Genomic DNA, 15,535 nt, shown 5'->3' with positions numbered 1-15,535 from the left:
AAGGCGCAGGATGAAGCATGCGTCAAAGTACTGTATCCATTCATCCATTTTCTATAGCGCTTAGCCCTTTAGGGGCCAGGGGGTGGGGGGGGGGGGGCTAGCCCAGCTGTCATTGGGCGAGAGGTGGGGTAGAGCCTGGACTGGTCACCAGTCAATCGCAGGGCTGACATATAGAGACAGACAACCAAGCACACTCACACTCACACCTACGGTCATTTTAGAGTCATCAGTTATCCTAATGAGCATGTTTTTGGTGATGGGAGGACACCGAAGTGCCATGAGAGAACCCACGCATGCACGGGGAGAACATACAAAATCTGTACAGAAAGTACTGTATTTGCTGCATTTTACCTGACATGTCATTTTTGAAGTGCCATTTGAAAATAGATCTATTCCATTCTATGTACTCCGCATTCCACATTATTAAGCAAATGACATTTTTCTCTTATTTTCCTAAATATTAATGCAAATGACAGTCAGAGTATTTTTCAAGTCATCAGTCGTTAGAACATAATTCAAATGTTTTTGAACAAACTTCATAATGATAACCATTATTTAAAAAAAAAAAAAAACTCAAAATGCACTGTTCCACATTATTAAGCATGACAGAGTTTTAAAACATTTTATAGGTTGTAAAGAACTGAAAATGGTCATTAGTTGAATTTGCAGCATTAGGAGGTCATATTTACTGAAAGCAAAAGCTATTTCTATCAAAAACATCTTAACAGGCTAAGTTACATGTTAACATAGGAGCCCTTCTTTGATATCACCTTCACTATTCTTGCATCCATTGAACTTGTGAGTTTTGAGTGAGTTTTTTGCTTGAATTTTTTTTGCAGGATGTCAGAATATCCTCCCAGAGCTGCTGTTTTGATGTGGACTGCCTACCACCCTCATAGATCTTTAGCTTGAGGATGCTCCAAAGGTTCTCAATAGGGTTGAGGTCAGGAGAGGATGGGGGCCACACCATGAGTTTCTCTCCTTTTATGCCCATAGCAGCCAATGACACAGAGGGATTCTTTGCAGCATGAGATGGTGCATTGTCATGCATGGAGATTATTTTACTATGGAAGGCACGATTCTCTTTTTGTACCATGGAAGAAAGTGGTCAGTCAGAAACTCTATATACTTTGCCAAGGTCATTTTCACACCTTTGGGCACCCTAAAGGGGCCTACCAGCTCTCTCCCCATGGTTCCGGCCCAAAACATGACTCCTCCACATCCTTGCTGACGTCGCAGCCCTGTTGGTGGCCATCCACCAACCATCTACTCTTCCATCTGGACCAACAGGGGTTGCACAGCACTCATCAGTCAACAAGACTGTTTGAAAATGAGTCTTCATGTATTTCTGGGCCCACTGCAAACGTTTCTGCTTGTGAGCATTGGATCGGGCGGCCGAATAGTAGATTTATGCACAACTGCAAGCCTTTGGAGGATCCTACACCTTGAGGTTGGTGGGGCTCCAGAGGCACCAGCAGCTTCAAATACCTGTTTGCTGCTTTGTAATGGCATTTTAGCATCTGCTTTCTTAATCTGATGAATTTTTCCATCAGAAACCTTCCTCATTATGCCTCTATCTGCAGGAACCCGTCTGTGCTCTGAATCAGCCACAAATTCCTTTACAGTACGATGATCACAATTAATTTTTCATGAAATATCTAATGTTTTCATTCCTTGTCCAAGGCATTACACTATTTGACACTTTTCGGCAGCAGAGAGATCCTTTTTCTTTCCTATATTGCTTGAAAACTGTGGCCTGCTTAATAATGTGGAACATGTGGAAAAGTGCATTTTGAGGTCTTTATTTTAAAAAAAATAATGGTTGTCATTATGAAGTTTGTTCAAAAACATTTGAATTATGCTCTAATGGCTGATGACTTGAAAAATACTCTGTCATTTGCATTAATATTTAGGAAAATAGGAGAAAATGTTATTTGCTTAATAATGTGGAATACGGTGTATTAAGCATCAAGAATTAAACTAAAAGAAAATGCTCTTTATTGTTTAGTAGTTTCACCACATTCCAACCAAATGCTGTTAAATAAGCTTGGATACTTCATAAAATTGGTCACTGAAGCCTCATAACTATTGACCAGCTCAGATGTAAGTGGGAAAGAGCTAAGCTCCAACTAGCTCACATTGGCCCACAGCTGTTGGGGAAATCTCTGGGCTTCCTGTAGGATCCCTCACCAATCCACTGCACCATCTCTCAATCTCATTTTACCTCACTTTTATTCCTCACCCTCCTACTTGCTCTACCCATGTCAGTCTCAGCTGCCGCAGCGACGCTGATGTTTAAGCATTCTAGGGGAGTGCAGACACACTCCAAAACTTCTTAATGGGCAGGCTAAAAATAGCTCAGGCTGGATCTGACTGGGCTGATTCATGCTGCTGTGAGTCATTCAACTGTGCTGCGGTGTGAGGAGAGCGAGGGAATAGAAAGAACGGGCACAAAGAGGAAGAAATAAAAGTTTGTGTGCTTCTTGAGCAATAAACCATTAAGAAAATCAAGCTTATCACATCCCAGAGAAAAAAAATGTGCCATTAAAGTGAGAGCGTGTGAGTCTAGGGGTCTTTAAGGACATCTAAGGCTGCAGGGTGACCTAAGAAAAATGAGAGCTAATATAATGGAAAATGGGGCTGCTTGATTTACTATTTGGCATGTTGATCTCTTATTGTGTGGTTGCAGGATGATGGGAGGTTTTTTTGTGACTGGAGGCCTGTAAGATCCCAGCTGAATGAGGCCGACAGATTAACAGTGCTATTGGAGAAATGTGTTGCCTGCGGCAGTTTGGTAGCATCATTAGAAAGGGAAGAGCAGTTCATATTCACATCATTATCCCCTCCATTAGCATGGGTAAACATCTACTATTAACCTCTGCATACAGGCCAGCAGCATGTGTGCTGTGTGTGTGGTTGTTAGCAGCATGGGTGGAGATTCAGACAAAAATGTACACAGTGAGTTTATTTCACATATCTCTAGTGAGCAGAATTTTGTTTTTTTTTTCATCTAAAAGGTACAGTAATTTATAATTACACATAAACACCTCAGTCTTTGCCAACACAATCACAAATCAGCTATTTTCTAACTGCTTGGGGCATTTCAGCACTGCATCATTCATTGTACTCCTAATGAATTCAATCAATAGTCTTTGCTTTTCTGCCCTCATTTTCTTCATCACTCATTCATGCCCTCCTCTTGCCTATTTTTTCTGTATTTCCCCATAGTGGCTTTCTGCCTTCCTCTTTGTCTTTCCTCTCTGCCCATCCCCTTGAGCAGCGGTTTAAGATGAACTCTTGGCTGTAGTCAGCCCTGGCCATGCTGAGATATAGAGAGGAGCGGCACGGTGAAGATAACAAGAGACAGCAAGAGATAGTTGAAACAGTGCCTTTAAAAAGGTGGTCACCAGCTTCCTTTCTCTCCCATGTTTTTCACTCTAGCTGACTTTAAAGATTCCCTCTCACTCTCCTAAAGTGAAACAGCTTTTACCATCATTCCATTTTTTTGTCTTTTCTCCATTCTTGTCATTGCAATTTTAAACCAAACCTGGCCAAGAGAAGAGAAAAGAAATGGAGTCAAAAAAAGAAAACGAGAGATAGCAATTTCAGAGTCATGACTCTGTGATGATGTAGAAAATGACAGGGAAAGAGCGAGAACAGTAGTATTTGGATTACTTAATTGTAGACAGTGCTGTCTTTCCTGCTTCACTAAGCTGTGACATATTGCCCTATCTGTCAGTGAAGCCTCGATGGTTGCCTTCAGATAAAATACTCCGTATGTTTCAGTGTGTCTCAGTGTGTGTGCTACTGTGTCACCCTGTGCTATTCCTCTGGTGTAACGCTGCTGATGAATCTCGGAATGGTAGTGAGTTTAACTTTAAACGTATTAGTAGATCTAGAAATTCACATGCTTTTTACTGCCAATTCCAGATTAAAATGATGTATTTTCTACTTTTGCTACATCTCAACATCTCAACCTTTTTGGCTGTTCAAGGTACTGAATAGCTCTAATGATTCTATGATTTGAGTTTGAAGCATTGATCTCAAATCTGGGATTATTACCATGCACATACTAACACCATGCAAAGAATTTGTAAACACAGCCTTGACAATCCTGTTTGCCTGATGCTATCTTTCCAAAGTTTCACCAATTCCCAACTAGAAACGGCTTTTGTGTGTGATAAGTAAAATGATAACAGTGAATAAAATATAATCAACTTGGCATAGTATATGAGAGCACACTGAAAAGAGATACTGAGCTATTAATGCCCGCTGGCCTCCAACAACATCTGATGCAAACAGATCAAGATGAGGAGAAAGTTGTTCATTAAACCTCAAATGTATCTGAGAGGTTAAAGTTTGCTAATTGATTTACAAACTCATGAAGCCCCAAGTTCACAAAGTATCATCAAATCAAATTTGAATGTTTTCTGAGAAAACAGAAATTTGATTTGTAACTTGTTATTTAACACGACATAACATTAAAACAGTGAACTTCTGTGTATGTTCCGGTTACCTTTCGTTAAAAAATTAAATTAAAACAACAACTAATGCACACAATTGAATAAAAAGTAACAAGAATTCACTATCAGAGAAAATTAAAACTCACTTTGTCAGAGAGTGAAGACTTTGGAGGTAGACGACACTTTTAATCCATCAGAAACTGGTATCTGGGGAATTTCAGTTTTCCAGGATTTATGAGTGAGTGGGGCTCAATATCAGGCTCATCTCTTCCCCTCCCTCCCTCTGTTTTTTTCCTCTCTCTACCTCTCTGAAAGACACGCTCTGCCATCTCCACTTTGCTGTCCTTTAGAGTATGCATCACCATCCATCTCCCTCACTATCTGGACCTTTCTTTACCACCTTTCCCTATCTTTTTCCTCACAATGCATTTAAATGGGGTATTTAGAGATCTTGGCCTTCTTCATCTCTTCACCCACACTATAAGGTAAACTCAATCCCTCAACAACCTTTTGAAAAGGGAGAAAGCCCCAATCACTCCAGGAATAGGTCCCTGGAGATGCATGATAAACTTGTACGGAAAAGGGAGATATTTATGGAAAACTTGTCCTTTTACCATCTTCAGTATATGCACTCTGTCAAGAACCATGCAAACCTAATTTGCATGATGACCTGATGATGCTGAGACACAAGGTGGGAAATAAGCACCCACCGCCAGCCAAATGTGGGTATTTTATGGAGCAGGAACATAAAAGTAACCTACACTAAAAGAGTGCATTTGTAAATAGCACAAATCAGTCTCCTTTATCTGCTTGTTCTTACCGACTTTATGAGCAAAGTCCAACAGAGAGTCAATCTCAACTGCAACTAGTATATCTGCTAAAGGTGTTTTTGAACCAATGTCTTGTCTGTCACAAGTCTAACAAAGTCAAACAAAGCCTGAATTTTGGCATGACACTGCAGAAAGTATGTAAAAAATATCAAATTCGAGTGAGTCCAAAATGGTTTAAAACGAGCAACAGCTTGGATAACTCATGCAACAATTACCTCTTATTAAATAGCCTATGACTTGAATACTATAAGCCTTGATTTTTATGTTATACCTCATTAAAAAATGCTGCTAGTTGAAATAGAGTGGCTGGTAAAATGTGTTTGGCTGGTAGATATTTGAATCCATAAGCCACAGCAGCAGATAGGAAAAAAAAAAAGTTAAATTCCACCCCTGCTGGGACCAAGTAAACAGAATGTTCTATCTGTTCATAAGATGAAGGTTCAAACAAGGGTGTGGTTGCATAAATCTGACTCTTAGTTCTTCAACAATGGATTAGTTCTGAGACTCATGTTCAGAAAATGTTTACTGTGTATTTCTTTGTACTAAATATAACAAAAAACACTTCTTTCAAACTGTCGTGGTCTTTCTGACTGCCAGTAGGTTAAACCTCAGCAAAGATTGGATGCATGACCTAGAAATAGACTCATAACATGATGTCACCCAGCTGTCCACCAGCCCCCCAAAACCCTGCAGACTGTGTTTGCTGTTAACTACCTATAAGCTAGTTTTCATTACACCCATTAGTAGATGGCTAGATTCCAAGTTTTGAATAACAAAAAGTTTTAGCATTTCTCAAAAAATGCTAATTTATAAAATAAGAAATATCTAAATAAATTATAAAACAAGACAGTGAAGACAGGGATAAGTTTAAATAATAAATGTGACATGGTAAAAAATCATCAAGGAGACTTCTGCTTCAATGACCCTTAATTTGTAGCTAAGCACAGGAGAAGTGGTTAATTTGTATGCACCTGTGTTTAATTAAACACTAATTAAGTCTCCCTAAAAGCTTAAAAAAAATTTGGGGAGCTCAAGAAATGAAATTTGTTGTTTGTTGGGTGACAAATACAAAACAGATGTTCTACAATTATGGAATCTCTCTGGAATCTTTGGGGCTTACTTTCTTTTCAGCACCATGGACAGAGCTATAAGAGGAACTTTTATAAATATTTACAGCAAAATTATGCTATGCGATTGCTTCTTTCTTTCATTAAAAGGACAACAATTCTCAAAGTATGCCATGCAATCTATATCTGTTGAAGACTGTTAACTCATCATAACACTAAGTTATTTGGCTTTTCACTTCACCCTCTGCTGTCTGCTGTAATAAGAAACTAGTAGAGTCAGCATCTGAACACAACCAGTACAATAGGGACATATTTGTGAATAAGAGAAGGACACAAACAATAGAATAAAAAGAAATATAGGGGTTCGTTCCTCTGTAATATAGCCAGACATCACTGACACAAACCACAGTAAGAAATACAACAGTGTCTCTGATTTCTATGTGCATGAATGTGCCTTACCTAACCGTGGGTCATACTGCCTCATCTGAACTTCTTCCACATAGTCTGCTGGGAACCAGCCAGTCCTTCCTTTGACCGTGCCTTCCCAGAAGCCTCCTTCTCCTATACTTAGCACTGATGGGGAGAGAAAACATACAGGAGGAAGAATCAGTTTCATTTGTCATAAAGAAACCAAGCTGTCACCATATAAAGCCTGTAAAGCATTTTATAGGGGACAAAAAAGGACAAAGAGACATACTAAAGAGTGAAACATGAAGGGTTTTATGCTAATAATAAATCAGGTTAGGGTATGCAAAGGAGAAGATGGAACACTAGAGAGGAAGGAAATATCTTGTCTTTTAAACACAAACATAAAGCACATAGATACAAAACAGGAGAAATCAACACACCTTAATCAGGTGCATGGGTAGGACATGTTTAATTCTCTTTCATGCAATAAGGGATTTCAGAATAAGGAAAACACAAAAAAAGAGATTTAAAAGTAAAAGAAAAGGGTTAAGGAGTGGTAGAGAGGTTGCTAGAGGAAAAAAGGGAGAGCAAGAGGGCAGTGAGGACAAAGAGAGAGATTCCCTCTGTGTTTAGTTGTGGTAATTAGAGATGAATGTATAGTTGATATTGATCTTCCCTGCAGGACTGAGCCAGCACGCTCATTTCTACAAAACTCATCCATTACCCCAGCAAGCTAACAGACGCACACACACTCCTCAGAGATCACCAGCTGGAACTGAAGCTTTGCCTGAGCGAGCCCTTCTTCTAAACTGGTTGCTAGGATACGACAGTATGATGTTGCAGCCGGCAGACAGCCCGCTAAATGATGTAGTCTACTTCCTCCAAACTATATTCCTCTCTGGCATGAGGACATGTCACACTGATGTAACCAGGGGCAGCCAACCGATTTCATTCTGGGTGACATGACGGTGAAAGTTCAAATACCAGATATGCAGTATACTCCTGTATCCTACAAAAATAAGATTATTTTCTTTAAGATATTTTGTTTTTGTTTGAATCTATATCAAAGCTCAGCCACTTGATCACAGACCCAGTCATGTAGAAACAAGCAGAAGCAGGAAGTAGCAACCCTGCAAGCTAAGGGATTGACCACATTACATGTCCGTCATCAAGCAGATCCATCTTACAAAGCGTCAATCTGAAACGTTTGTGCCTGGCTGGAGACTGGATTGGCCAATCAGCATTATTTGAGAAAACAACAAGGTTTAGTTGTGCTGCAAGCTGGAGACAGCTGCTGGTGGTGAGGCAACTGGCTTGGGGGTAGCCAGGGGCGTAGCTAGGGATTTTGGGTCCCCAGAAAGAAAATTTCACAGGGCCCCCCAAATTGGCTAGCAAAGCAACAACTGTCAATTTTACAAATATCTATCAATTTTTCTGTATTTTTGAACCATAATTTCCCCATTTATGAGCAATATTTTTTACTATGGTTAAATTAAATTTGTTTGTGTTATTTCACAGCGCTGGACTATACCATTTGGAATTTTTTAAGGGAGGCGCAGGGGCCCCCCAGTATTTTATTTACTCTATTTGGTACAAATTTCAGTCTGTTCACCAATTCATTTGGTCGCTTTTGATTCAATAATGACACTAATTACTAAGAAAACATTTATAAAGACACAGTTTTCTTTGCAGGCTTCTCAAGGACCCCTCCCTACTGTGGGCATGCGTAATCAGTACACAAGTGGACCTATTTTTTATTTAAAGAAGAGCAGAGAACCTTTTTGCTCTTCTCTTGTCTGGCTTGTCTGGCTCCGAGTTATTAGTTATTTATCAACTGGTCCACTGGTAGCACACATGATAACAGCTGTAAGAGTATGGGGAAGACAAGCAACAAACACCATTAGAATGGGGACTTGAACCTGCCACCTACTCTGCACATTGAGCCCAACAAATATTTTCTAACAAATACATATTTTAAATATTCCTTTCAGTGTTGCCAATGTAAATACATTTTATGTTTAGTTCTGTTTTGTTACTCCACTACTGCTGACTGTCAACGCTAAAAAATACGAGTATAAGCCTTCATATCTCAACAATGCTGGGATAACAATACACAAACTATGAGTATAGTTGTGAGCAGAGAGGAGAATACTGTTTATTTACTTCCTGAACAAAAAAAAAAAAAAAAAAAACACCATGCACACAGAGATGGGCTGATCCCTTCCTCTGATCTCTGCTTAACACAACTTTACCCTGCCTGTCTCCTGAGAGCACACTTCCTCGCCCTCTTTTTCCCCGTATAAATCCTTAATACTCATTCCTCGTCTATACTGTATGTATGTTTCACTCTCAGCCCTCTTCATTGTGCTCATGATTTACCGGTCAGTGTACTCTGCCCCCTTCTTTGTGTCTGTTGATGTGTTCGTCTTTACTGTAACAGGTCCGTGCAGGAAACAGGATCTGTTGTTTTCTGCCATTCACACTGACACAAATGAAAGAAAAGGTGAGGCCCCTGACTGATCTTTTTGAGGTGCCCTGACTCTTTTACATCGCTCTCTTCCCTCACTTATATCAATTTGTGGTCCCTGCCACTCACACCTGCCTGTATAGACAGACTTCCACTGATCCACACAAAGTATGTCTACACACCTGTAGCACCACATTATGTAATAATGCCACATTATGTAATAATGTAATAAATTTTCAATTCATTATGTAATAACGCCGTATTTTGTAAGCCAAAAAGTGGTTTGGGTTAGGGCAAGGGGTATACCCTGGAGCCCACCTTAAGTCCTAGGGTTAAAGTTAGGTGTTTAGTCTAGAGCCCTGAAGGGGGGTTCGGTTTAGGCATAAGTCACTAAGCGGTTAGAGTTAAGGCAAGGTAGTTGGGTAGGGCATACCTTGGAGCCCACACTAAGTCCTGTGGTTAGGGTTATTACATAATGCAGCATTATTACATAATGTGGGGCTACAACACCTTTAAATCTTAGCAATATCTATTAACACATTATATGCAGACAAGCAAATTTTTTCATCAACTTTAAATACAGCCTAGGAAGTCTTTAACCTGCTCTACAGCAAGATGGTATCTTGTGAGTGCAGTCAGAAGAGGTCTGTGGAATATGTGCAGGTTCACACATCAGCACACAAAGTATTTTAAACTCAGAGATGCTTAATAATGTCACATTGTGCTAAGTGTTAGCAGAAAATCTGCATAAACACACAGAGAAAAATAAACACTGAAAAAATCACACAGCCTTTAACTCTCTAATGAGTTTTCACTTCAAACAGCTGGGGTTATTATTCTGGCTGAATTACAGTGTGTTTGAAGTTATTGTATTTATTCATATATATGAAAAAGATTATAACAACCACAAGCAACTACATAAATATGCCCACACAGCAAGAAGTTGTGCATGTACATTACATGTGTGTACTGTATGGAACCTGGCTATATGTACCTCACATCTGTGTATAGAGTTCCTGCTTTGTGAGAGGCCTCTACCTTACAGTGCTACTCTGTTTGGTCCTCATCAGTACTGTGTTGGCATGACAACGGTCCCTGAGATGTGGTCTTATAGGAGCCAAGGGGCAGGAAGAAACTCAAACAGTGCGTGTCTGTGCAGGAGGATGTGCTGTATGTTTGTCATGTGGATGCTTTCCTCTGACCAGACCAATCTGGGATCATGGCCATGCAGAAAGCAATGGTTGGAGATTGTTGAGAAGGAAAGGCCTGCATACACTCAGGCTTTAAGAAGGGTTAATATCATAAAACCAAAACCCACTTAAAAATATTTTAACTGTTAGATGACAGGATGATGTGTTTTCTATGGCAAAGAGAACAAACCAAATATCAGTTTGACACCCCTGCATTAAAACCAATGCGTGACAGCAGAGCTCAGATCGGTCCAAACTGCTAGTGGGACTCAACCTTATGTCCATACAGAGGAAGTGTCTTAAAGAAGAGGTGCTTTGCTGGAAAATAACAAATATGATTTGTTTTACTCTTTCTATTGGGGGTTTTACCAAACAACAGTTCCCCTCATAAGGCAATCAACACCTCAGCTGGAAACTAGCTCCTTTCTCTTCTGCTCTACAGAGGTCAGCTCTATCTCACCTGTGTCACTGGAAGCAGTGACCTGATATGCTGATTTATCATCACCTCCAAATGAAAACCGGTTGGAAGCAAGGACACAGCATATGTTGACACACATTGTACACTGTTATGCATGAACACAAATTAACACTGCACACATTGTAAAATCCTGATAAACCACTTGACCATGGTTATCTGCACAAAAAAAGGAGAACGTTGTGTCTCCTTCTTGGCAGTATATATTTTATTCAGTGAGATGATGAATATATTGAACAAAGATGCAGTGCAGTGTAAGAAAAAAGGTCATTTTGTGGGCCTAGCTGGACATAAACATCTACCTGCTTCTTAATATACCTCAATCAGAACTAAAGGGATTATTCAAATGCCAGCTGAATTATGCAGAAAATAACCTGGGAGCATGTTCATAATAATTACCACCAAGGAGGTTATGTGATTGGGTTTGTTCGTTTGTTAGTTTGTTAGTTAGGTTGTTAGCAACATAACTCAAAAAGTCATGGACAGATTTTGATGAAATGTTCAGGTAATGTCAGAAATGGCATAAGCAAGAACTGATTAGATTTTGGGACTGATCCGAATCACCGTCTGGATCCAGGAATTTTTTAAAGGATTCTTTACTACTCAGGCTAATGGTCTGTGCTGTTACCACTTTACACCAGGAGATGGCAGACATGAGTAACTTCAATCCCAGCAGCATGTTTTTGGTGTCTTTCTATTCAAAGTTCTGGAGTGTACTGAGTTTGAAAGACGCACGCCCGGTTGAGGAGACGAGTCGGAGCGTAACAGAGAGAAAGACAGCGAATTGTAGCTAGAATGCTCAGTGCTGGGAGGAATAGATGAATATTCACTCTCTGCCATGACTTTCAGTTGTCCGGTGAGACCATGGGTGAGACTGTCAGTGCATCTGTTGGCTAAGCACACAATGCTTCCGCCATGACAGTCCACACGTAGCAAAGTCAATGCTTTGCTTCACTCCGCCCAACTGGGAAAAGAGTAATTGGCGAATTAGATTTTGCGGGTGATGCGGATCACTGTCTGGATCCAGGAATTTTTTTAAAGGATTCTTCACTGTTGGGAGATAGGGCTAATGGCGGAGGTCTGTGCTATCTGAGAGCTTTTCTAGTTACAAGTGTTGAAAAGTGAAACTTAATTTACATATAACAACCACTTTTATGATTTTGGAAGTGTAAATGCAATCATTAGATGTTAAATGTCAACACAAGGAAAAAAATAACAGAAAACAGTCACTAAATCAACATGTGGATGTCTAACCTCCAGCCATTTCAAGTTTAGATGTGTCAATTTTTATTACGACTTTGGAAACCTTCAAAATTCATGGTTGGGACTCATATTCATATTTTTTCATTAAGAAGAACAAATATTGTTAAGGTGGTGTCAAACAAAGGCCTTTTTCAGAATGAAGAAACACTTGAGAAACATTATTTAAAACAAAGGAAAAAGAAAAATGCTTTCTCATTTTCCAGATTTTTCATTTCCAGAAACATTTGCGCACAATAAATTTTTACTTTTAAACCTGCTGCATAGTCATGCTTTACTGCCTCATACAAAGTTGAAGTAGGACTGAGGTCAAGGAACTGTTCAGGCCTATGAATAAATAAAATGCCACGATCATGTTCCTGACAATAGTATGCACATTGTGGCATGGTGCAGCACCATGCTTGTGGCGCAGATGCTGAGACATGAGGGATTCACCGACAGGGTCATCAAAAGAGTTAGAGTATCCTGTGTTGTTCTGCAGTCCTTCCGTGTGCTTTAATTATTTGTACCAGATTGTTATTTCTCACACCATCACACTGCCGCAACCAGCTGGTTATGTTTACACCAAACAGGATGGCTCCATGGATTCATGCTGCTTGTGCCAATTTCTGCTCTGGCATGATGCAAAGGGTTCCTGAATATTGCTCTTCACAATGTACAAATTTAGATTTTCCTGTGTTCTTTTTGGAATCCGTCTGTGGGTAATAAAATAAGAACATCTTAAGAGCCAAGAATGTTTGATTACTACACATGATTACCCTCATTTTAATCTAAGAAATACAAATGAACATGACAACTATTTTGATGCTTTGATGTTAATAAACTATATGTAGGAAAGGGTAATAAGAATAATTCCTCATAGTAATCCGGTGAGTAGATTGCACCTGCAACATCTCAGTGGACCATCAATTGATCTGATCAAAAAGGAATAAAAACACAAACAAAATATGAAATGTGACCAGAAAAGAGAGCAGCATTGTAAAGAAGCCCCAGAGAATGAAACGAATGAAAAGACTTAGACGGAAAGAGGCTTGCATTCAACAATGACAAAGAGAGATGAGAAGCAGCTAAAGACAGACACCAGCTGACAAAAGGGAAAGAGCTATGATTCCACAGGCACCCGTTATTCATGACAGTCCAAAGAGTCTGCTGTGTCTGGTGAAAAGTCTGTTATAACATTATTCTTTGCGTGTCTGTGTGTTTGTTATTCCTCAGTTTTGCCCTTGGTTAAGTCAGTCCCGACTCCAGATCTAAAAATAGCATCGGTGAGGATGCAGATCTATTTATACCCTTCACACACACTGCAAGCAGGCTTCAATGCACCCCTGCTAGAGTTTGTGTGTCTGTTTGTCTGTCTGTGCGTGTAGGTGACGACCGATTGGGCTCATTTTAATTCTTGCTTTGCTTTGCTCTATTGCTTTGTGCTGAGTCATTTATTTTCTTCTCCCTCTTTCATCCTCCTTTATTTCTCTGAATACCAAGCAACTACACACACTTACACACAGGTATTCATGCACATGTACAGAGTCCGGGCATCTGCCAACTGCTGAAGGAAAGAGCAGACACGCACACGGGCATATTTCTCACAGGTAACAGCCGGTGCGTCAAACTCTTGTTTTTGCCTGCAGGAAGGGACAACAAAAGATGCAGCTGTGCTGAAGGAGGCTGATGGCTCTCTGCCATTGATGCACTCAGTCTGATTCACACAGCAAGGCCTGAAGTCCGAAGCCAAAACTTGGCTTCATTTTTAAATAATACTGGAGTGTTTTAAGAAACAAAGGTAAATTTAACATCACTGCAGAGCTCAGACAATTCACATGACAGGCATATGCTGTCACAGTGCATAAATGGAGGAGTCTGTGGATAAAACTCATGCTGAGGGCAGTCGGGGGAAGTGCAAAAACATCTCTGTCAAGAGATGGCTCTTTTCTTTGATTTAATAAAGAAATGTGGTCCAGTTCTGATAAAACTTTCACTACATCTGAGGTAATGGCTACACCAGTGGCAGCCACTGCCGCTCTTCGCCACCGCCTCGTTATTCTCAAATGACACTGATTGGTAAGGTCCATTCTCAGACCTGGCACAATTGTTTCAGATTTGAGTTTTACGAGGATGGATTTGCCTGATGAAAGACATGGAATCTAAACAATCCTAGGATAGGATAGGAAATACTGGGGTGTCGGAGTATGAAAGTAGAAAAACATAAGCCATAAACTAGTCTATGCACTTATAAGAATGACTCAAATAAGATCTGACATTTTTCCACTCGTCACGTTTGAATGGGGGACTTCAGCAGACACTTCATTGTGCCTAAATGTATCACATTTTACATGTAATTTGTAATCAGAAGCCATTTTCACAGCTGGGTAATGCAGACACAGAAAGGCTCAGTCCCATTTCAAATTTAAACCCCTACACCTTATTTTTAGGCCTCCTTGCTCCTTGAGTTACAAGGGGTACTGACCCCTCAAAACCCTGACAGGACAGCCATGATGACATTACTAGACACGACAAGACTAGTGAGTTTTAAATGCTTTTTCACAATTAAAGGACCACGGTGGATTGAAACTACATTAAATAAAGATAATACAATGGCAGTCATAATTTAAACTTTAAAAGTGAAGAATCTTCTTACATTTTTTCAGTACTTTTGTTGCTTGAGCCAGCAGTGAGGATTGAACACCCTATCACTAGATGTGAATGTGCAAAATCATAGATGTAGGCCATGCGGAAGAGGCGAGGGGTGTATTGCGACAGAGACAAAGTCAGACAAAAGAGAGGATAGTAAGATGACAGATGGATACACCTGCTTGTTAGTATCCCCTTACACGTATTGAATCGCTGTAAACCATGAGCTGTGAGATGTACTTGAAGCAACTGTTATTTATTCATAGTTCTGATGCTGCTCCCTGCTGTCCGTTTCATGTCTAAAGCTCTATCTCTCAGTTTTATCCATGTCTTTAGTGTTATGAGTAACAAAAACTCTGTCCACTAGTTTTGAGAGGTTCAAACATGTAAGATCCATACAGCCAAACCACATCAGCTTTATGTAAATTTAACCAACAACTTAAAGAATGTAAGTCAAAGTTAAAGGCCAGAGAGTGATCTGTAAAGTCTGTTCAAATCTGAACAAAAATTTTACACCTAAATGTTGAGTAGAATTTTAAAGAATATCATGGGGATCTCTATATTCCCAGAAAAACAGTCCTATTGAATGTTTATGAATGTGTGTTTGTGGTGTCTATGTATTGTCAGTAGTACTGCTGTAATTTAATGTTAAGAGAGAGTTGCTGAGTAAGGTCTATCTGAAAATATAGTTAAGATATATTTCACCCTACATAGACAACTGTGTGCATGTCAGTGTGTGCGCCTGTG

General features: G+C 39.8%; 1 protein-coding gene across 12 annotated transcripts in view; it reads right to left on the bottom strand.

Annotated features, from left to right (window-relative positions):
* The window catches only part of shank3a (SH3 and multiple ankyrin repeat domains 3a), a 315,840-nt gene that overhangs the window by 46,105 nt on the left and 254,200 nt on the right, over window positions 1–15,535 (bottom strand). For all 12 annotated transcript variants that reach the window (XR_005992309.1, XR_005992308.1, XM_041794579.1 and 9 more), the window contains one exon: window positions 6,820–6,933. Coding sequence is in view for 10 of the 12 variants with exons in the window: in XM_041794579.1 (XP_041650513.1) it covers window positions 6,820–6,933 (114 nt within the window). In the remaining 2 variants the exon portion in view is untranslated. The remainder of the gene's footprint in view (window positions 1–6,819; window positions 6,934–15,535) is intronic.

This window comes from Cheilinus undulatus, linkage group 9 (assembly GCF_018320785.1).
Source record: "Cheilinus undulatus linkage group 9, ASM1832078v1, whole genome shotgun sequence".
NCBI classification, from domain to species: Eukaryota; Metazoa; Chordata; class Actinopteri; order Labriformes; family Labridae; genus Cheilinus; species Cheilinus undulatus.
Note: the sequence above shows the minus strand (reverse complement) of the source record. Positions and strands in the feature narration are given on the sequence as shown.